General features: G+C 44.5%; 1 protein-coding gene across 1 annotated transcript in view; it reads left to right on the forward strand.

The window, feature by feature from the left end:
• The window catches only part of bbox1 (butyrobetaine (gamma), 2-oxoglutarate dioxygenase (gamma-butyrobetaine hydroxylase) 1), a 226,372-nt gene extending 205,099 nt beyond the window's left edge, over positions 1-21,273 (forward strand). Inside the window, 3 exon segments of the mRNA XM_038808297.1 lie at positions 2,140-2,336; positions 15,494-15,660; positions 18,534-21,273. Of these exon segments, the coding sequence (XP_038664225.1) occupies positions 2,140-2,336; positions 15,494-15,660; positions 18,534-18,694 (525 nt within the window). The 3' untranslated portion in view covers positions 18,695-21,273.
• Positions 21,274-23,292: the final 2,019 nt, after the last annotated feature.

The raw sequence follows: 23,292 nt of genomic DNA on the forward strand, positions 1-23,292 counted from the left end.
ACTAACAAGGTAACCCTGCCCCCTCTACCCATCTGCCTGTCCTTTCAATAGGGCATACATCTTTGGATATTTAAATATTTAGCACCCGGAGGAAACCCACGTAGACACGAGTAGTACATGCAAACTCCACACAGTCACCCAAGGTCAGAATCAAACCCCTGATGCCAGGGGCGCTGTTGCCTGCTCCTGGCCCCTATTAATTATGAATATAATGGTTGCAGTGAATGCTGTAGATATGGTGATAATTTTTGTATAGCAACAAAAATGAATTTTTATTCACCTGCAGCAGATACATAGGGCGCGATTCTCCGCCCCCCACGACGGGTCGGAGAATAGCGGGAGGGCCTTCCTGACATTTTTACCGACCTCCCACTATTCTCCCCCCCCCCCACCCCCCCACGGCCGCCCCATAACACGAATCGCTGCTCGCCATTTTTTTACGGCGAACAGCGATTCTCCCCTATCCGATGGGCCGAGTTCCCAGGCCTTTACGGCCGTTTTCACGAACGCAAACACACCTGCTCTCACCGTTCGTGAAAACGGCTGCAAAGTTCCGTTCCCGACAACCATGGCACCGATTGGCACGGCCGCACCACGGTGGCCACCGATCGCGGGCAGCGGGTCCGAAACCCGCGCACTCTTTGTTCCTCCGCTGCCCCGCTGGATCAGCCCGCGGGGCGGCTGAGGGGCATGACGGCCCGCGCATGCGCGGGTTTGACGCATATGCGTGATGACGTCATCCACGCATGCGCGGGTTGGAGCCATCCAATCCGCGCATGCGCGGCTGACGTCATCGTGCACGTCAGCCGCCGTGACCCTTGGCGCGCGGGCTTAGCGACGGTCGCTAAGCCTGCGATGCCGTGGTTCACGGGGCCCCGCTGCTAGCCCCAACCGGGGAGGAGAATTGGATCCCGGGAGAGGGCGCGGAGGCTGCCGTGAAACATGGCCAGTTTCACGGCAGCCTTTACGACTCTCTTCATTTGCGGAGAATCGCGCCCATAGTATAAACACTCAAAAAATACAAGTTTTAAATAAGCTACGTTCATTGTTAGTTTGTGCATCAACCCGAATCAGTGTGACTATCACCAATATCAGTCTCCAGCATTCTCTGGGAGACTGGACAGATAAAAGTCCAGTTAATCTCTCCACTGTCGACATCAGAAGCCTCAGGGTTCAAGATTCTCCTGTGGCCCCACAATGAGCGGGAGCTGTTGCCACAAAGGTTGATTTTATCCCCTCCTACCTGGTAGAAACCAGACAAATGTGCAATTGAAAAACGAAGGCGGGATTCGGGGGGTTATCTCACACGCTCTTTTCCTACCCCAATCTGAGACACTATAGTTTGAGCTAAGGGGGCAAGGCCACCGGTCCACAGTCAGGGATCAATCTACTATTTTAACTAAGCCCAAAAGTGGGAGGGCTTTTGCCTTCTCTGCCAGTTCAACTGCCAGTAACAGGAGCCAGGCTCAGAAGCATGTAAAAAATGTTTTCTTTTAAATTTCCTCAGCAGGAGTGCTCGTCTGGGTCCCGTGAGCCTACTCATTTTAAGTGCTATCAATAGTTTTATGCAAGAAGGTAACCTTTCAAGAAATTAATTATCCATAAACAGGGGTGGCACGGTAGCACTGATGCTTCACAGCACCAGGGACCCGGATTCAATTCCCAGCTTGGGTCAGTGTTTGTGTGGAGTCTGCACGTTCTCCCCGTGTGTACGTGGACTTCCTCAGGGCAGTCCGGATTCCTCCCACAAGTCCCCAAAGACATGCTTGTTAGGTGAATGAGGCATTCTGAATTCTCCCTCAGTGTACCTGAACAGGCGCCGGAATGTGGCGACTAGGCGATTTTCACAGTAACTTCATTACAGTGTTAATGTGAGCCGACTTGTGACACTAATAAAGATTATTATTATTGCCTTTCCCCCACCTCCCAAAGGCCACCGCTAACTCAGCTTCCTGCTCATGAAGCATGTTGAACTACTACACTAGGATATTTTATTGCCTTTTACATTCCTGCAAATTGTATACAAGCAAAATATCCAACATGTCACTATTTAAAGCCAAAGTGAACTGTAGCAATATAAATGTGTTCTCACTTAAATGTGCCATGGTGGTAAACATTTACTTGCCTCTTTTGTTCCAGATTCAGCTCCTTCACTGCATAAAACCGGCAGACGCTGGAGGTGAAACAGTGATAGTGGATGGATTCCATGTTGCCAATCAACTCAGACAAGTGAATCCCGAAGCTTTCCAACTCCTCACCTCAGTTTTGGTCGATTTTACAGACACGGGAGTTGACAGCTATGATTTCTCACTTCAATCCAAGCAAAGAATTATCGAGTGAGTACAAAAGAGATACAGATGACATAATTGCACCCAAATTTCTAGGATGCCAAAGGTTCTGCAAAAAGTTAAAAGGCCGAGGTTAGAATTAGTCATTTTTATCTTCAGCCAGTTCACTGCTGAAGAGGTGTCAGACCTAACATGTCCACCTGCCAAGACCTTGATGCACATCAATTAAATATTCACAGCCAGATCCTCGTGCAGTTGAGGCCATCTTAAGGAGACAGCCTCTGTGGTTGAGGGACTACAGAAGAGACAAGTCTGGTACTGCTGCAGCATAGAATTGGCAGCAATACCCCAAGATGCAGACCAGCCATTAAATAATTGCCAATATTTATTTACATTAATGTACTGGGTGGGTGTGGTAGTATGACTAGAGGTACTACGGTACCTGGGAATGTGAGCTACCATTGGTGGAGAAGGCTCGCTGCTCATTGGCAAAAGTGTTGCCTTTTCATTGGTCAAGACGTAAGGTAGCTCCGCCCAATGAGGCGGGGTATAAGAACCCGTGTTTCCCAGCAGCCATCGTTCTTTCTGTACTCGAGCTGCTGGGGAAACATCTTGTAGATTAAAGCCTTCAATTCGGACTACTCCTTCGTTTCAGTGGTTATTGATTGCGCATCAGTGGGAAGGAAGAATATTAAAAGCTGCCACATTAGGGCCCAGAGCCTCTATGCCGGCAGGAATGAGAATTGCTCTCGATTCACGTGGGCAGAGTACTGGCCAATTAGCATTTCCTGACTTGCTCCACAAATAGCACCCCAATGGGAACGTGAACCACATGCAATTCAGTCCCGACGTCAGCACATAGCCTCCCAAACGGAGAATTTTGCCAAATGCTTAATAATAAAAGGAAACACTTTAAGTCCTAACTGTTATTTTTGTATATCCAGTCAAGCAAACTCATCTCCGCTCAAACCCTACTTTTAAGTACAATTACCATACCCAGAGATCCTTGCTGCATAGAGATGTTTTGGATCCTTCAGGACATGTCTAGACTGCAGCGCCAAGATCAACACCTCCATTTAATGGTGCTTAGCCGGTTATCTTTGGCCTCGGAGCGCCCGGCAAGGCCGCACTTACAGAGATCCTTCAGGATACAGCCTGCAGATTCTTGCCTGATCAAACTATTATTTAACTTCCCAGTATTTGGCAAAAAGCTCCTGTTCTGTTCACAGCAAAATCTAAACTGAACACTCAACACCTGACAGGCGGCATGGTGGTACAGTGGTTAGCACTGCTGCCTCACAGAGGCATGGATCTAGGTTTGATTCCGACCTCGGGTGACGTCTGTGTGGAGTTTGCACTTTCTCCCCATGTCGGGGTGAGTTTCCCCCGGGTGCTCCGGTTTCCTCCAAAGGGACCAAAAATGTGCAAGTTAGATGGATTGGCCATGATAAATTGCCCCGAAGTGTGTCCAAAATGTTAGGTGGGGTTACGGGGAAAGGGCGGGGGATTGGGCTTCGTACGGTCGGATTCTCTATGACTGCTTGAGCCCCTGGCTCCTCCCATTAACCACATCATCTCTATTCCACTAACTGGTTTATTATTTCACTAAGGCTAAACACAATGTCACCAATTAGCTACTCCCCAGGGAACCTTCTTACCCTAAACAAAATTACATTCGTTTTTAATCTCATCATAATTCTTAGACACCCCCACTCACAGGGAAGTATAAACGTGATTCCCCCCCCCCCCCCCCCCCAACCCCCCACCACCTCGTCAATTTACTTTGGATGGGTAATGTCCACTTTCCTTTCGGCTGCTCTATTTGAGTTGCTATTTTCTCAAAAGCCCTAAAGAGTTTCCACCTCCTTTCCTTTGAATTTTCAGAGGGCCAGTATAAATTTAAACATATCACCGCTGGGTTCCATTCTAAGATTAAGCTCCCCCCTAGTTCCTGGCAGCTCCCCTCTAATTTCCTGCGCCTTAAGCTGGAACTCTCTCGCTTTTAATTTTTCCCGTCTCTCTATTGCTTTTTCCTCTCTCTCTCTCTAATTCCAACGGTCTCATTTTAATTTCCAATTGAAAATCTTCTTCCTTCAGCCGCCTTTTCCATTTCTCTTTCTTTTTGCTGCATTTTTAATTGTTTCATTTGTAACTGGATTTTAGCTAATTCTACTGATGGTTGCCATGACCCAGACTGTGTTTCTGGTATTTCTTTCAAATTTAAATGCTGCACAATCGTTTCAGTTATCTCTACCTTCCTATCTTTAGCTGGTACCTATTTTTAATTCACCTGCCAGTTCAACTAGCTTTTCTTTTCAACGCCATTTTAAATAAACCAAAGATCTCACAAACCTGAAGAAAAATCTTAGCAGCTTCCAGAGCCATCCTGTTATATTACTATAAACCTGGTTCTCTTTATACTTTATACTGTAACGCAAACGTCGCCATCTACCATTTCAAAGATCACAGACCTGAACCCCCAAATGATGTAACAAAGTCCTGGGCTACAGTGTGGTAAATTCCAGCCCCCCCCCCCCCCCCCCCCCCCCCCCCCCCCCCCCGACCCGAAGGAATAACACAATTGAATTAACCAATAATTCTCAAAACAAATACCCAAAGTCCTTGACCGTTAGCTGCCCAATAATTACAGTCACCAGGTTTGTAAATTTAAACACAATGGGCTGGATCCTCTGTTTTCTGAGACAAAATGCCGGCGCGAGCGAGGTTCACGACAGGAAAATTGGTACCGATTCCGGTACCAGTGAGGGGCTAGCACCAGCACCGTGTGAAGCTCCCACAGATCGCACCGAAAATGGGCGGAGAATGGCCAGGTATCAGGCTGTTCATGCGCAGGGCTGATGACCTGCACCGCTGTAAAACATGGCGCTGACTGTGCTCGAACCCTAACCCACCAACCCCGACCACACAGCCCATCCCCTGGCCACCCACCACCAGTCACCCCACCCTAGCAGAAGCCTCCCCAGCTAGCGGCACGGATCCCAGCTGAGTATGGCGGCACTGGAATCTGTCCGCAGTCTGCACACCCGACCACACTCGGCTCATCGGGGACAGAGCAACGCAGGTGGGCTAACCGATGACACGGCAACGGCGTTGAAACGGCGCGTCCCCCACTTTAACTTGCCTCCCAACCTCTACACACACACACAATCAAGACAAACACAGAGGGGATGAGAGGGGTAAATTAATATGCAAAAGTAGAGATAAGAGTCTTTGTTTCAGATGGTCGTTTCTAGCACACCTTCTTCCAAACCAGACTTCCAGGGCGATATTTCTGCTTTATAATCTGTAAAGGTTTTCACTGTAGATTCCTTCAGGTCTCTGCAATTTCAGAAATAAAGCACCTTTTCTGGAGAAAACATGAGAAAGAAAGAGCAGATCCTTTCCCTGAGTGTCCAGGGACCCGACTCTGCTTTCCTTAGGTCGCTGGAAATCATCCCACTCAGGCAGGATCCAATCACACCTGATACCGGCCTTTTGATCAATTCATTGGCCATCAACCAACCAATCAAACCGAGTCCAACCCCATCTCTCAGGTGCCACAAAGTCTGAGTTCTGCTGTTCGAACACTAGCATCAAATACTATGTTGAAACTTCTTGCATTCCTCATTCTCTCTACTGCTTGACTTAAAGATACATGTCCATCAAACATCCATGGATCAAAATGGTATCAGCGAAAAAATAAAGAAAGGGGAAATAAGGGAATCAACGGGAAGGACCCTTACAAGGGGTCATTTCTGCTCTCATAGAGTAATTAATCTTTGAAATTTGCTATCCCAGCGAGTAGTGGAGACTGCATCACTGAATATATTTTCACAGTAACTTCATTTGAAGCCTACTTGTGACAATAAGCGATTTTCATTTAATTCAACGTTGAGTGGGACAGATTTTTAATGATAAAGCGAGTCGATGGTTATGGAAGGCAGGCGGGGAACTGAAGTTAAGGCCACAATCAGATAAGCCATGATCACAATAATGGGGGAGCAGACTCGAGGGGCAAAACGGTCCCCTCCTGCTCCTACTTCTTATGCTTTTTCTTATGCTTTGACATACTATGCTGTAGCCTGGAAGGAAATATGAGCCACTATCTCTCTCCTAACCAGGTAGCATAAATAAAAATATTCCATTGATAAATCAGACAGCAGGGCTGTCTGCACTGCAAACCTGCCAAGTTCAGCTAATGTGCTGAGGTTTCCTTCTTTTTGGCTCACCTCCCAGTTTATATATCTTGTGGGAGTAGATCATCTCGCTTCTAGGGGTGTGGGGAAGGAATGAGTCAAGACCAAAGTTCAGCAGTGGCGATGTACTATTATAATTTGCTGAAATGCAGGCACGGACCTTGATTTCAACTCTGTCTGGTGGAAATCAAATCAGGGGGTTTTAAAACGAGGACAGCAACTTTTCCCTGTGATCCGGCTGGCTTTGTAGGCCGGATACTTGACCCATGTTGGTGGGGCCTTGATTAAATATGCAGATTTTGTTGGAGGTCTCGGCAGCGACAGTTTCCCTGTCTTGGTAAATCTGGCAGGAAGAAGCTCATGGGCCAGAAGAGGAAGGTAAATAAGGTGTTTTTTAAATTTGTTGTACCTGTGGTTCAAAAGGCTGGTGTTAACAACATTTATCCTGAAGAAAAAGCTTAAAGAAAAAGTGACTTATTTGTTTCATCTTCTTTCCAAACTCACCCCTGCTCAGTGGCTGGCGAGAGGACATTAAGACTTTTGCACTGCTCTGTCAACTAATCATGATGAAAATGAAGCATTTTTGTCTAAGGTCTTGCCTGGATTTGGCTTCTTTAAAATCATAATGTAGATAAAAACCAACCTCACTCAGGGAAAAAAACATGCCTGTGTCAAACCTCTAATATTTCCGTGGCAGCATAAAGTTACTTTGCTTCAGCCAATTTTACAAGGGAAGAGTCAAGCTATTATATTCAAACACAAACATCTCGAGGGATATGTTGTTGGCAAAAGCTTTTTCAAAAGTGTTACTGAAATTTGTTTGTGCATTTTCTGGAAATCATTTCTCATCTTGTCCTGTTCAGATTGGACAGTGTGTCATAAGCCTTCAGAAATTGCAAGATGGGACTGGGAAAGAACTGTGACACGAGAATACACAGCTCAGCTTAACATTAGCGACATTTAGAAACAAAATACTGGAAACACTCAAGCACATCAGGCAGCATCTGTGGAGAAACAAACTTAATGTTTCAGGTCAATGTCCTTTTATTCGAACCGGGAGAAGTTAGAGGTTTAACAATGTATAAATTAGTACTTTATTACAAGAGGATTTGAGTGCAGGAGTAAAAAGGTCTGCTGCAATTGTACAGAACCTTAGTGAGACTGCATCTGGAGTATTGTGTAGAGTTCTGGTCTCCTTACCAGAGAAGGATATACTTTCCATAGAAGGAGTGCAATGAGGTTTACCAGAATAATGCCTGGGATGGCATGATTGTCCTACAAACTGGGACAGATTGGAAACTGAGCCTTTATTTTCCAGAGTTTAGAAGAATGAGATGTGATCTCATTGAGGCATGCAACATTCTTACAGGGCATGACAGGGTAGGTGGCGGAAGGATGCTTCCCCTGTCTGGGGATCAAGAAACAGGGGACACAGTGTCAGAATAAGGGCAAGTCATTTAGGGCAGAGATGAGGAGGAATTTCTTCACTCAGAAGATGATGTATCTTTGCCAGAGTAGTGTGGAGGCTCAGTCATTGAGTATATTTAAGAAAGAGTTTAACATATTTCTACATATTAAAGATATCAAGAGATATGGGGATAGTGCAGAGAAATAGTGTTGAGGTAGATTGGCCATGATGTAATTGAAAAGCAGAGCAGGCTCAAAGGGCCAAATGGCCTCTTGTTCCGATGTCCTGTGTTCCGTTAAGAGCCTGAAACCTGATGGCATGGTTGGGTTGGGGGGGGGGGGGCAGTTGGTGGTGGAGTCGATAGGATTACACAACAACAGGGAAAGCCCCATGATAGAGTTGGGGGGGGGGGGGGGGGAGTGGTGTAAGAGTTGATTAAATGACTAAAGGAATAGCAGTACAAGGCAAAAAGAGGTATTAGGAAAATAACGAAACAAAAGATAAGACCAAAGGAAACATGAACATGGCAACAGAAGGACAATTGAGATTACTTCTGAGAACATTTGTGGAGAGAACAGAGCTGACGTTTCGAATCTGGATAACTTGTTGGACGAAATGTCACCCAGACTCGAAACGTTAACTCTGCTCTCTCTCCACAGAAGCTGACAGACCTGCTGAGATTTTCCAGCATTTTATGTTTATGTTTCAGATTCCAGCATCCACAGTAATTTGCTTTTAAATTAACAGCTCTTGACTGGCATTGATTGTTACCCTATTCACCACTTTCAACATTCACCTCCTCCACCACTGGCGCTCAATGACAGCCATGTTTACCATCTACAAGATGCACTGCTGGAACTCACTAAGATACAGTCCTTCAATAGCACTTTCCAAACCTGAGGACAAGGGCAGCAAATGAATACGAGCACCACCACCTCTTCAAGCCACACACCATCCTGACTCGGCACTATATTGCAGTTCCTTCACTATTGCTGGGTCAAGATCTTGGAACTCCTTCCCTAACAGCACAGTGGGTGTACCTACACCACATGGACTGCAGCAGTTCAAGAAGACAGCTCACCACCACCTTCTCAAGGACAATTAGGGATGGGCAATAAGTGCTGGCCAAGCCAGCGAAGTACACATACCATGAACCAATAAATATATAAAAAACAACTTGCTCACTGAGAAAATGATGGCAGTTGTTTTGATCTGAAATTGTATCTCGATTGCTTTAATTAGTTAATGGGGAAAGTACCTTTTTCTATATAAAAGCAAATTACTGCGGATGCTGGAATCTGAAACGAAAGGGAAAATGCTGGAAAATCTCTCATCGGACTCGAAACGTTAGCTCTTTTCTCTCCCTACAGATGCTGCCAAACTTGCTGAGATTTTCCAGCATTTTCCCTTTCGTACCTTTTTCTATAGTTCATTGTATTAGTGTCCTGCTAAATAATGTTTAGTTAATGTTGATTTTAGTTTGTTACAGTAGAAATCTTAAAATGTGGGGTCTGATTTAGCGGGACAGAAACAGAGTCCCATTTTGGGCAGGTCGAGCCTGCAGCGCCAAGAACAACACCTCTATTTAATGATACTTTGCCGGTTATTTTTGGCCTTGGAGCGTCCTGCCAAGGCTGCACTTACAATAATTTCCTTGCACTGGCCAGCTTAGCTCACCAGTGCAGGAAGAGTATTCGTAGTTCGGGACGTCATTTTTAAATGCCACCCCGATCTTTCAACCCCCCCTCAGGCACCCCACCGTGGCCTCCGGGCTCCTCCTCCTCCTCCTCCCCCCACCCCCCACCCACTATACCCAACACCTCTTACATGGTCCTCGAGACCCCTCTCACCCCACCTCTTAAGGACAAGACAACCCCAGGCCCCATCCCTGGCACAGGCAACTAGCCCCCAGGCACCTTGGCACCACCAGCCTGAACAAACAAAGAACAAAGAAAAGTACAGCACAGGAACAGGCCCTTCGGCCCTCCAAGCCTGGCGCCCTGACAGTGCCTTTGCCAGTCTTTTATTGCCTCCCGGGCACTCTGTCAGCGGGAGTGTGAGGGTACCACACTGCCCAATTCTCTCTCTAAATCTTTACAACACTAGACCTCTCTTCCTTCCTTTAAGTCATTGCTTGAATCCAAGCTTTTGGTAATTTTCCCTACTATCTACTTCATGGCTCCGTGACATTTTTGTTTCATTATTCTCCTGTGAAGCATCTTGGGACATTTCATTACATTGAAGGTTCTAAATAAATACAGGTTGTTGTCGGTCCATACAGTTGTGCCATGGTGATTGAACTTCAAAAAATGTTTTCCTAGGTATGGTTTAAATTATTTTGAGAGCTGTTTTATGATTTTAAAAAATCAGTTCAGTGTTGGAAAGTTTCAAGATCTCCTCGTGGTTCCCGTAGTAGAATAGACGCAAGTGTTAATATATGGACAGGGCAGCACAGCAGCACAGTGGTTAGCACAATTGCTTCACAGCTCCAGAGTCCCAGGTTCAATTCCCAGCTTGGGTGACTGTCTGTGCGGAGTCTGCACATTCTCCCATTGTCTGCGTGGGTTTCCTCCGGGTGCTCCGGTTTCCTCCCACAGTCCAAAGATGTGCAGGTTAGATGGATTGGCTATGATATATTGTCCTTAGTGACCAAAAAAGGTTAGCTAGGGTTACGGGGATAGGGTGGAGGTGTGGGCTTAAGTAGGCTCCAAGAGCTGGTGCAGACTCGATGGGCCGAATGGTCTCATTCTGCACTGTAAATTTTATGAAATCTATGAATTAATATATGGAGAGTATAATCCTTCAGGTTCAGCACTGTCATATTTTCCTCAAACAACCATTTACAAAATTCAGATAATTCATACTAGTTTGAAATAAACTCATATACTATACATGGAAAGGGGCTAAAGAAGCATGAAAGACTGGTAAATGGCATAATGATCATAAAAGCATCCAGCTGTCAATTGAGGCACTGAGACCTTCAAAAATTCAGTGTTACTGCCATCTATTGGTATAATGTATTACTGCAAATATGGCACTTATTATTACCACCTATTGGTAGAGGTGAGACAGTGCAGTTGATTTTAATGGGGGGGGGGGGGGGACTTGATGTAAAAAAATAACCTTTATTAGTGTCACAAGTAGGTTTACATTAACACTGCAATGAAGTTACTGTGAAAATCCCCTAGTTGCCACACCGGTGCCTGTTCAGTACACCGAGGGAGAATTCAGAATGTCCAATTCAACTAACAAGCACATTTTTCGGGACTTGTGGGAGGAAAACGGAGCACCCGCAGGAAACCCACACAGACACGGGAAGAACGTGCAGACTCCGCACAGACAGTGACTCAATCCGGGAATCAAGCCTGGGTCCCTGGCGATGTGAAGCAACGGTGCTAACCACTGTGCGACCGTGCTGTCTAATGGCTCACAGCGCATGTTACTCCACTCCCAGGCTGCTGTCTTTCTCAAAAAACATGCTACTACCAAGCACAGGCCTGTTTCAACCAGTAAGTCCTTTAAAGGGGGCGGCAAGGTGGCACAGTGGTTAGCACTGATGCCACATAGCGCCAGTGACCCGGGTTCAATTCCAGCCTTGGGTGACTACCTGTGTGAAGTTTACACGTTTTCCGCCGTTTCTGCGTGGGTTTCCTCCGGATGTTCCGGTTTCCTCCCACAGTCCAAAGATGTGTAGGTTAGGTGAATTGGCCACGCTCTATTGTCCCTTAGTGTCCAAAGATTAGGTGAGGTTACAGGGAGAGGGATTTGGAGTGTGTCTGGGTGCTCTATCAGAGGGTCAGTGTAGGTTCAATAGGCTGAATGGCCTCCTTCTGCTCTGTAGAGATTCTATAATTCTATGATAAAAGGTGATGGCCTGGCACACACATCCGACTTGAATTTCAACCAAGCAGGGCGAGCAGCACAGCTGATGAAGCCCCAAATAGGAAGCTTTAAAATTACTGTTTTACCGGACCACAAGGAACAATGGAGCTTGGGCTTGACCCGAATAATATGCAATGACACTCTCCCAAATATCCCCATTCAGAAGTAGAGAAGATGCATAACCATATTTTAGTCGCTGCACTGGTGAGCTAAGCTGGCCAGTGCAGGAAATTATTGTAAGTGCGTCCTTGGCAGGACGCTCCAAGGCCAAAAATAACCGGCTAAGTGCCATTAAATAGAGGTATTATTCTTGGCGCTGCAGGCTAGATGTGCCCAAAATGGGACTCACCTGTCCTGCTAAATCAGACCCCACATTTTAAGATGGGGTTTGAGGGGTGACCTGATAGATGTCTACAAAATTATGAGGGGCATAGACAGGGTGGATAGTCAGAGACTTTTTCCCAGGGTAGAGGGGTCAATTACTAGGGGGCATAGGTTTAAGGTGCGAGGGGCAAGGTTTAGAGGAGATGTACGAGGCAAGTTTTTTTACACAGAGAGTAGTGGGTGCCTGGAACTTACTGCCGGAGGAGGTGGTGGAAGCAGGGACGATAGTGACATTTAAGGGGCATCTTGACAAATACATGAATATGATGGGAATAGAGGGATACGGACCTAGGAAGTGCAGAGGATTTTAGTTTAGACGGGCAGCATGGTCGGCGCAGGCTTGGAGGGCCGAAGGGCCTGTTCCTGTGCTGTACTTTTCTTTGTTCTTTGTACTTTTGTCTATGCCTTTGATTATAGACCAAGTCTTGCAAAGCAACGCATCACCACAATATACATACTCTGGTTACATATACATATACAATATACATACTCTGGTTTCAGCTGTGAGTACCTATGAAGAAAATATATTCGTTATTTTCTAGCAGCAGCTTGTGGGCGTGCACTTAGCTTTTGGTGGTTTCATTGTGATTTACTGGAGCAGAGAAATGCAAATATAGTGATGGTATAATAAGTTAGGGAGTGACTAGTAAATATCCAGTGTGGATTAGCTTCCATTTTGATATTTATCCTCATAGAAGAGAAAAACGATGTGCACAGTGACTTACTACAAGATAAATCAATTGGGTTATGATGTGCGACACAGGAACAGAGCCTTGGGTGGTCTTACTGTGAACAGTCCTGGGCAGCATACCTTAGGAAGGATATGGATGGGGAAGCACGTAGATTTACGAATGTGACGTGGGCTCCAAAGGATAAGTTATGAGAATGGATTACATCAACTGTGGTTGTATTAATTTAAGGGGTGATTTGATTGAAGTTTAAGTTTTTTTAAATCTTTAAGCGGGCAGGTGCAGCAGACGGTAAAGAAGGCAAATGGAATGTTGACTTTCATTGCGAGAGGTTTTGAGTACAGGAGCAGGGATGTGTTGTTGCAATTATACAGGGCCTTGGTGAGGCCACACCTAGAATATTGTGTGCAGTTCTGTTCTCCTTTTCTGAGGAAGGATGTTCTTGCTCTCAAGGGTGTGAAGCAAAGGTTTACCAGGCTAATTCCGGGGCCGCTGGGACTGAAGTATGAGGAGAGATTGACGAGGTTAGTATTGTTTTCGCTAGAGATCAGACGAATGAGGGGGATCTTATAGAGACTTATAAAATTCTAACAGGACTACATAGACAGGGTAGATGCAGGGAAGATGTTTCCGATGGTGGGTGCGTCCAGAACCAGGGGTCACAGTCTGAGGATTCGGGGTAGACCGTTTAGGACAGAGATGAGGAGACATCTCTTCATCCAAAAGTGGTGAGCCGGTGGAATTCATTACCACAGGAAGTAGTTGAGGCTAAGACATTGAATACATTCAATAGGTGGCTAGATATGGCACTTGAGGTGAATGGGATCAAGGGTTATGGGGGAAAGCAGGATTAGGCTATTGGGTTGGACGATCAGCCATTATCGTGACGATAGGTGGAGCAGGCTCGAAGGGCCGAATGGCCTCCTCCTGCTCCTATTTTCTATGTTTCATGTTTCATGGGATGTGGATGTAGCTGATAAGGAAAGCATTTGTTTCCCATCCCGAATTGAACTGAGTGATATATTAGTCCATTTCAGAAGGCAGTTAACAGTCTGGAGTCACATGTAGGCCAGGTAAAGATGGCAGATTTCCTTCCATAAAGGACATTAGTTGGGTTTTTATGACATATTTTCATGGTCACCATTCCAGAGACTTGCTGTCACTTCCATATTTTAATTAAAATTCTGACAACTATCTTGGTGGGATATAAACTGTCGCCAAAATATCAGCCTTGATCTTTGAATGATTCATCCAGTGACATCACCACCATCTCCCCACAAGACATTAAAGACTTCCACTACCCTTTGAATGCAAAGGTGCTTCCCGATTTCACCCCTGAAATGGTCTAGCTCTAATTTTAAGACTATGTCCTCTTGTTCTAGATTCCTCAGTGAGAAGAAATAGTTTCTCGGTATATCCCCGTCTGTGGTGAATGTCACTTTAAGACTTAGCCTACTGTTTAAGGGTCACATGGTGTGAACCAGCAGTCAACACCTAACGTGAGAAATCTCTCTCAGGGGAGGGGTTTTCCTCGTTAGAAAGACTGTTCTATGGGCTAGCTCGAAGCGTGCAGCTAATGAAACAACCTTATAAATAAAGGTAGTTTGTTTAACTTAAGAAGTCTCCAGGAGTACATCGTCACACTATCAGATTCCTTTTATCATTTTAAACAACTCAGTTGCCCAAGGGTTCCGCATCTCAATCTTCTAAACTCAAGTGTATACAACTCCAGTTCAAGCGGTGTTCTTTAATTAGTCTACTGTTGCATTGTTTATCTCATTTTGCAACATGCGTTACCTTTAAAACTAAATTCTCAAAAAAAAAGTAGCAAAATTATTCTTCAGCAGGAGTTTTAAAATATTGGCCGGAATTCTCCGTTCATTGGAATTTGCTTTTCCCGCTGGCAGTGTGCATCCCCCACCCCCCCCCCCCCCCCTTCCCCTCCCCAAGCGGTTCCCGTCAGCGTGCGTGGTTACAGTATGAAATCCCATTGGCAAGCGGTTGAAAGATAGAATCCCACTGCCAGCGAACGACACCGCCACCAAGAAACACGTGGCTGGGGAACTGGAGAATCCCGTCCACTATCTACAGTCGTCCCATCAAAGTTTTGCTCTTGGAGTAAAATGGTGGAATTGGAATCTAAATTGCAATAAATAAAAAAATCAGATCAATCTATTGGTATATGTGAATTAAATAGTTATTTCAGATATCCAGTCTTACTTCAATGATAAGCATTCATCATAGTCAGTAAACACTCATTTAAATCTCTCAAGCTGTTTCACAATTGGGCCATTAATACTTTGTCTAAACTTAGTGTGCTCATGTCTGGGGCTGGTTTAACACAGTGGTCTAAATCGCTGGCTTGTAAACCAGACCCAGGCAGGCCAGCAGCACAGTTCAATTCTCGTACCAGCCTCCCCGAACAGGCGCCGGAATGTGGCGGCGAGGGGCTTTTCACAGTAACTTCATTTGAAGCCTACTTGTGACAATAAGCGATTTTCATTTCATTTCTGTGGCAAAATGTTAACAGACAACTCCAGAATTATGAGCTAAGGACGTATTTCACAAAAGTAAAATGAAATGGCGTATTTGAAGAGATTCCAGTGCAGCAGTTCTAAAACATTCTTTTCCCCCCTCTTTGTATAGTCTGGATCATAATGGAAAGGTGGTTCGAATTAACTTTAACAATGCTACTCGGGACTCAGTCTTTGATATTCCTGTGGAGCTGGTGCACCCATTCCTTTCTGCTCTCAAGGACTACATGGATCTTATGTACAAGCCCGAAAACATAGTTAGCTTCAAGATGGAAGCAGGTGAGTTTACCCGGACGATATCATTTTAAGTGCTGCAATCTTTAATAATCAATGCAGTATGTCCAGCATACTGTCCAATAAGCAATACATATGGCCCTCAAGAGCAGTGCGTTCAAACTATGAAGCACACAACCCTGTTGCTTGCATGGATTCAAATATTTAATCACAATTTCGAAAAATGTTAACAACAATTTAGCTGCAGGGCATGGTTAAAGAATTGCAGTTTCTTTGGAGAAACATGACAGTCAATTTAACGCCTTGCCCACAGAAAATGTCACGCCATTCCTACATAGCGGGATTCATATTTGATCTTCACAGACTTTGAAGTTGTCCAATGTTCCTGCTGTTGTCAAAAATGTCAACCTAAATCTAGGAAGAAGTCTTACAACACCAGGTTAAAGTCCAACAGGTTTATTTGGAATCACTAGCCTTCGGAGCACAGCTCCTTCATCAGGTGAGTGATGAAGGAGCAACGCTCCAAAAGCTAGTGATTCCAAATAAACCTGTTGGACTTTAACCTGGTGTTGTAAGACTTATTACTGTGCCCACCCCAGTCCAACGCCGGCATCTCCACATCAAACCTAAATTTAAAACTCGAGGCCCTTTGAGATCATTGATGGCATAACAGTAATTGAACAAAATCTTATAGGAGTTTGCACACTATCAAACTGTGGTGCTCGATCGAGTGTGGGGTCAAGGAGCCCCAGCTAAACTGGAGTCAATGGGGATCCATTGGTTGAAGTCATACCTGGCACAAAGAAAGGTGGTAGTGGTTGTCGGAGGTCAGTCATCACAGCTCCATGACATCACTGCAGGTGTTCCTCAGGTAATGTCCTGGGACCAACCATAGAATCCCTACAGCATAGAAGAAGGCCATTTGGCTCATTTAGCCTGCACCGACCAACTGCAAGAACACCCTACCTAGACCCACTCCCCTGCCCTACCCCATAACCCCACCTAACCTCCACATCTTTGGACACTAAGGAGCAATTTTAGCATAGTCAATCCACCTAACCTGCACATTTTCAGCTGCTTCATCAATGACCTTCCTTCCATCATAAGGTCAGATGTGGGAATGTTCACAGATGATTGCACAATGTTCAGCACCATTCACGACTCCTCAGATACTGAAGCAGTCCAGCCCCAAATGCAGCAAGACCTGGACAATATCCAGTCTAGGGCTGACAAGTGGCAAGTAACATTCAGTCCATACAAGTGCCAGGCAATAACCATTCCAACAAGAAATAGTCAAACCATCGCCCTTTGACATTCAAAGGCATTATCATCACTGAAATCAGTCAACATGCTCGGGGTTACCATTGATTGGAAACTTAACTGGACTAGCGATGTGGCTACACGAGTAGGTCAAAGGCTAGGAATCCTGCAGCAAGGGCAGAACGGTGGAGCAAGGGTTAGCACGGCTGTCTCATAGCATAGAGGTCCCAGGTTCGATCCCGGCTCTGGGTCACTGTCCGAGTGGAGTTTGCACATTCTCCCGTGTCGGGGCGGTGTAGCCTGTTCGCGGGGATTCTCTGGTCCAGCCCAGGGCTGGGAGAATCCCTCCCCTGGTTCTTCTGCCAATCGCATTGAATCGGTGTCCTCTGGTTCTCGATCCTTCCACCAATGGGAACAGTTTCTCTCCATCTACTCTTCTCGATCACTCATGTTTGTGATTACTCATGAGCCACAGACTTGTGCAGAGGTCAGAGTTCAAACACCACGATTGGAAGTTGTGAACTGAATTCAGATGCAGTCATTGGTTTAATATCCCAAGAGTGCCCATGAAATCTGCCAGAGCTGGCTAACTCATGCCACCTGTATCTGGACTGCTCGGCATGTGACTCGATCCCCTGAAGTATTGTAAGTGCCACTGTTGTAAGGTAGAAAATAGAGCAGCAGATTTGTGCAAAGCAAGATGCCGCAAACAATGTGATAATGAACAGATAAAATCTGTTTTAATGATATTTGTTCAGGGATAGATATTAGCCAGGGCACCAGGGGTAACTCACTCTTCTTGGAACTAGATGCCATAGTCACTCCCTCCTCTTGGTACCGGAGATCACACCATGTCCAAAGAGATCACTTCTTCAACATGAGCTCAGTTCACAGGACCTGAGAGTAGCCTTGGACACATTGAACTGCCAGAGCAGCGACCTGTTACCCATATTTCTGCTGAAATATGACCTCTTCTGTCAGCAACTCTTCCTATTACTCTTTGATATGTTATTTTACCCCTTTTACTAAAATACTACTATGAATAACCCCTCTTCACTCAAAACCACTTAACCTAAACTTTTGACTGAAGAGGAGAACCACCTATATTTCAGTCTGCATTACTTATTTGTGAGATGAACAATGAATTGCTTCAACTGATGTATTTTTGTGAGTGTGTTTGCAAACAGCAAAGTACTTTTCCATGAATATGTCATCCATTTTCCTCATTCTCCTTTGGTTTGTTTGCCAATCACTTTAAATCGGTGTCCTGTGGTTATCGATCCTTCCACCGATGGGAACTGTTTCTCTCCATCACTCATGATTTTGAACGTGTCTGTCAAATTGCCACTCATCCTTCTCTTGTGGGGAGAACAGCCCCAGCTCCTCCAACCTGACAATGCAACTGAAGTCCCTCATCCCTGGAAACATTCTCTTGGCATACTCTGTAATGTCTTCACATCCCTTCTGATGCCGGTACCCAGAATTGGAAATAATACTCAAGTTGAGGTGAAGGTGGTATTTTATACATGGGATGAGGGGGGATGAAAAAGAATCTTGAAATCTGGATTGTTTTTGTACTTTGACCAACAGATTAGGAACTAGAATCTTTCTGTATAGGTTTGCACTTAAAGAAACAAAGCTCTGTTTTATGATTCCAGGTGATGTACTTACCTTCGATAACTGGAGGATATTGCATGGTCGTCGGGCCTATATTTCTGCTGCTGGTTCTGCTCGTCACCTGGAAGGGGCATATGTAGACTGGGATGAGGCTATGTCACGGCTTCGTTGTCTAGAGCAAGCACTGTATGGCAACAAATAAGTACTTTAGATGTTAAAGAGGTTTTAACAGAACTGCCTGTTGATCGATAATAGGAAAGTGATTTTCAGCATTAAACAGTAATTCTTGGGAACACATGCCACAGATATGGGAGAAACATGATTTTTGGGTTAATAGTTATTTGCCACCAGGAGCAAGGAAATTCTAGCATTTGACTGGGAGCTGGATATGACTGGGAAGCAGGTGCTGAGCAGTGTTAGTTCCCTTTAAGATGCACACCTGCACGTCTATGCAACAGTCCATCAAATGTCGCACACTTCGTTCTTACGGCTGTGCACACCCTGATAGTTAAGTAAAGTTTATTCCCACTTTATCCCATAGAGCAAATAACTGGTAGACCCCCCCCTCACGATTTGTAATCAGTGGACAAGAGCCAAGCTTGATGTGATTAAGCAGGGTGGAATTAACAGTTAAAATTCACTCCTGTCAGATCTTGGAGGCCACTACGTCAGCACTTACCTTTTCTGCAACCTGTGCGCTGACTCCTCTGCCCACCACTTCCTTCCTGCCCAACCGTCCAGCTTGTGGCCTCCCTCTCTCCCTCCCTCTCTTGAGCCTTTGCTCACAGCGAGGGTTGAGAGAGGATGAACGGGAGGGAGGTAGCAATTCAGGAAATAATCATTCAGGAGAGGTGTCGAGCAGTGGTAAATTGGGCATAAACTTCTCGCCCCATCGTGATGGGATTGGGGTGGTAAAATGCGGGGAACAATTCAAAATCCCATTGACTTCAGCAGGACCATATAATCCCACATATTGTAAGTTATTTGAAGGATTTTTGGGCTTATTACATTGCTAATCTACTCATTTTGCTGCAGCTAGTTTTGCAGAATTATTAAAGGGAGATTGACCCAAAAGACATTCAGCAAACTAAAAACACAAGGGCAGTCTAGGGAGTTTGCCAAAAACATTTTGGATTCATAGCCATCCAACTAATAATGCAAAGGATCTTGAGAGGTTATTTCATGGGACATTTTAAACTTCATTTTTCCAAATAATAAATTCACTTTTGTATGCATTATGAGAGATAGTTACTTCAAAAAAGGAAAACTATTTCCCTTGCTATTCATAGCAGTTCTAAGAAAAGAAAACACTCAATAAGCTGATAAAATAAAAATTGCCTTTTGCACATTTTCTATCATTCAAAGAAGTAAGCCTCCTTAACTCTTCCTATTTTGACCTTGTCTAATTGAAACAGAAGATTCTTATCTGATCTTGAGCCATTGCTACCAATTCAACTTTTGTTCCATCAAATAATTGTAATACTGTGACAAATGTTTTTAAAAAGCCAAACAAATGCCTCCTCCATGTATGGTAATATCATGTTTATGATGCTGAACTTAGGACTTGGATGTCATGAGTTCAGATGCCACCATGGTAAATTTAAAATGTATGAAGTAAATCTGGTAACTCGTAAGCCGGGTGACATTCTTTCATACCTGTGGTACATTTTCAAAGATTAGTTCAATTTTTAAAGATTAATATATGGCATTTTTTTGTTTCTACTGCTGGCGGATATCCACACATTTGGAAGCCAGTTTAGCTCAGTTGGCTGGACAGCTGGTTCATGATGCAGAATAAGGCCAGCAGCACAGGTTCAATCCATACCGGCTGAGGCCTCGCCCCTCACCTAGGTGATCCTTTGGTTAAAACACCATCAGTCAGCTCACCCCCTCAATGGGGAAAGCAGCCGATGGTCACCTGGGACTATGGCGACTTAACTTCATATCCACTCATTATTTTGATATTGGTGCAACCACAACATTTATTCCACACATGGATGGAAAAACATCATAGGGAACATTGGGGCCAAGCATTCCTATTTTGATATTTCTCAGAGGAATGGTTTAACGCTTGATTATTGGTTAGTTCACTGAACCAGTTTGGAAAACTGCAATGTGAACTGCTATTTGGAGAACATTGGGCATCTTTCCAGCTCAATAGATTAATTGGTTATTTACCTTATTGTAATGTAGGATGGCTGTGATATTGTTTTACACCACAGTCAGAGTGGTGTACTCCACTGTGTGAAGCGGTTCAGGATATATGGTAAGTCGACCTGAGAAACCTCAAAATATCACACCAAAAACCAGGGTCCACAGTAAATGTGAACTGCCGGTGTGGATGGTTTTCATCTTTGCCATTCACTATGTGGGTTCTACTCTGTATGGATGTGTCTTAAACCCCCGCATATCTTTGTGACAATAGCCGTTTCACCTTCTTAATCCGTTGCACTCAGTTATAAGGTACCAGTACGTAAAGCATCCATTTGTGGAATGAAAAATTGATCACTATGAATGAGAGTATGGCATGTTGGAGGGGGTGGTTTCACTCATATGCCGATATTTAGGGGCTAAATAAATCAAAATATACACTGCAATCTATGGGAACTAAAGCGCAATGTAAAATGAAAGTACTTTTTCTAACTGTGTAAATGATGACAAGGCTGCATAGGAAAAATACAGAATTATGTGTAACAATAAATAGGAATACGGAATCAAACATATGTTGAAAATGAAAAAGAAATCACAAACCTATGAATAAAAAATGCTCTTATTTTCCAATCTGTTTGTAGACGTCAAATTTAGTATTTGATAGATTAGTAGCTGATTCAACCAAATAAAACATGTGATGAACTGGTGAAATACACATTTATCTAAAATGTTTAGGCCGAGGGGGAAACTTCCAATGGCCCCTCAAGCATGAAAGCATCTCCAAGAAGTGCAAAGACTGATCTTGAGCTGAAGCGACAGTTCATCCTGTGCTTCATGCCCAAATGGAGGTTGATCCAATTCTGAATTGATGGCACCATACAGCGTTCCAGTAAAGCTGGAGATATTGCCAGTTGTATTGGCCCAGGTGTCGGTGCCAATAGAGCTGATTTGAGTCGGTGACTTTTCCAGTCACGAGCTGGATTTATTGCTGCACTGCAGGCTCGAATGAGGATCAACTGATGTCAATAATTAACTAAATCTATGCTAGCAGGTATGTGTGCACCCTTGTGTGAAGGTCCCGTGAATTAAAAAGCAGAATTCCAGATTGCGGAGGGGATTTTCTTCCCCCCTCTCCGCACCTCTGGTGGGACCATAAGATCCTGCCAACTTGTGTGGTCAGAGAGCCCTGCCCAACATCTTCATATGTCCAAACAAAATACACAGATATAAATGTTTCAGTAAAGGTTGTGTAAGGTTTGTGGAGAATAAAAAAGGGCCATAGACACATCTAAAACACTTCACACTGCTTGTCATTAATTTAAGAGAAAACACTCAAGACTAAATGTTTGCTGTGCAAATTTCAATCATAGAAAATGGGGGACAAACACATAATTAACACAAAAGGTAGAATTCTCCAGTCCCCCAGCCTTGTGTCTCTCAGCGCCATGCCGGTTGCTTGCAGCGGCATTGTCTATTCCCACCGACTGTCAATGGGAATTCCCGCGGGCGAGTGTGCGCTGCCCACGGAACCAGAGAATCCGAACGTCCGGAGAATCCCGGCCACTATTTGAACTGCTTGCAATCGATTTTGAGTGGCTTTTGATATTTTGTTTAGGTTCCTGATCTTTTCTTTTATATAATTGTCCAGCCTCGTTAGCTGTTTGAAGACGGCTTCCTTGCTCAGCCCCTGCAACTACTGATTGAACCTTTTAAAGTTGCAACTGAAGTCACAACTGTGGTGATCACAAGTTAACTAGATGCAATACAACTGAGCAAACACTAGAGGGGGCACGGGAGAGCCATATAAATAGACGGGGACAGGAAGTGAGGACACACTTCACTGAGGGCAGAACTTGGAGCAACACAGATACACAACACACACGCCAGCTAGGAACACTGAAGGTAACTTAAGGAAACAGCTCTGAAGAGAGAACGAACTCACAATAAAGCATCTTCTCCACATTTGAGACTACGAGCTTTATTAAGACACGAGTAACAACACATGGTACCCAGGAGTGGCTTCAGACGCTTACTACAGGACAACTCAGTGGCAGATACAGAAAGCTCAAAATGGCATGGAAATCTCCTACTGGACATTTCACTCAGGAAGACATCGCTAATGCGAGGATGTGGCTTGGATACCGAGAGCAGCTAGACCTGACTGGCAATGTAAGAGGTGTCTGGAAAAACTTTAAACAAATGTTTGATATTCATCTCGTAGCAAATGGAATACCAGACGCCTCCGACAACACTAAAATAGCAATTCTCACCGCAGGGCCTGTAAATAGGAAAGTGTATAATGGATTTAAATACTCAAAAGATGAAGACAGAAACAGCTTACAAACGTTACTAAACAAATTTGAAGAGTACTGTGAAAAATTTGAACAGCAAGACATACTCAGAGTCCAAACTGCACAGAGACTGAGTGATGCAAAACTTAAAAAATCACGAAAAGAGCAAGAAATCGCGAATGAAAAGTACAGATCAAAAAGAAGAAATAAAAAGAATTTCTCACAAAGCCAAAACGCTGAAACCCTGTCCAAATCGGGAAGAGAAGATAACTTACGAATTTTGGAAGACCAGTCCTGGTGGGACAGAAAAATCGCTGAAATCCGCGAAAAACGGCACAAAATGGCGTTGGAGCACATT

Source organism: Scyliorhinus canicula, chromosome 9 (genome assembly GCF_902713615.1).
Source record: "Scyliorhinus canicula chromosome 9, sScyCan1.1, whole genome shotgun sequence".
Classification (NCBI taxonomy): domain Eukaryota; kingdom Metazoa; phylum Chordata; class Chondrichthyes; order Carcharhiniformes; family Scyliorhinidae; genus Scyliorhinus; species Scyliorhinus canicula.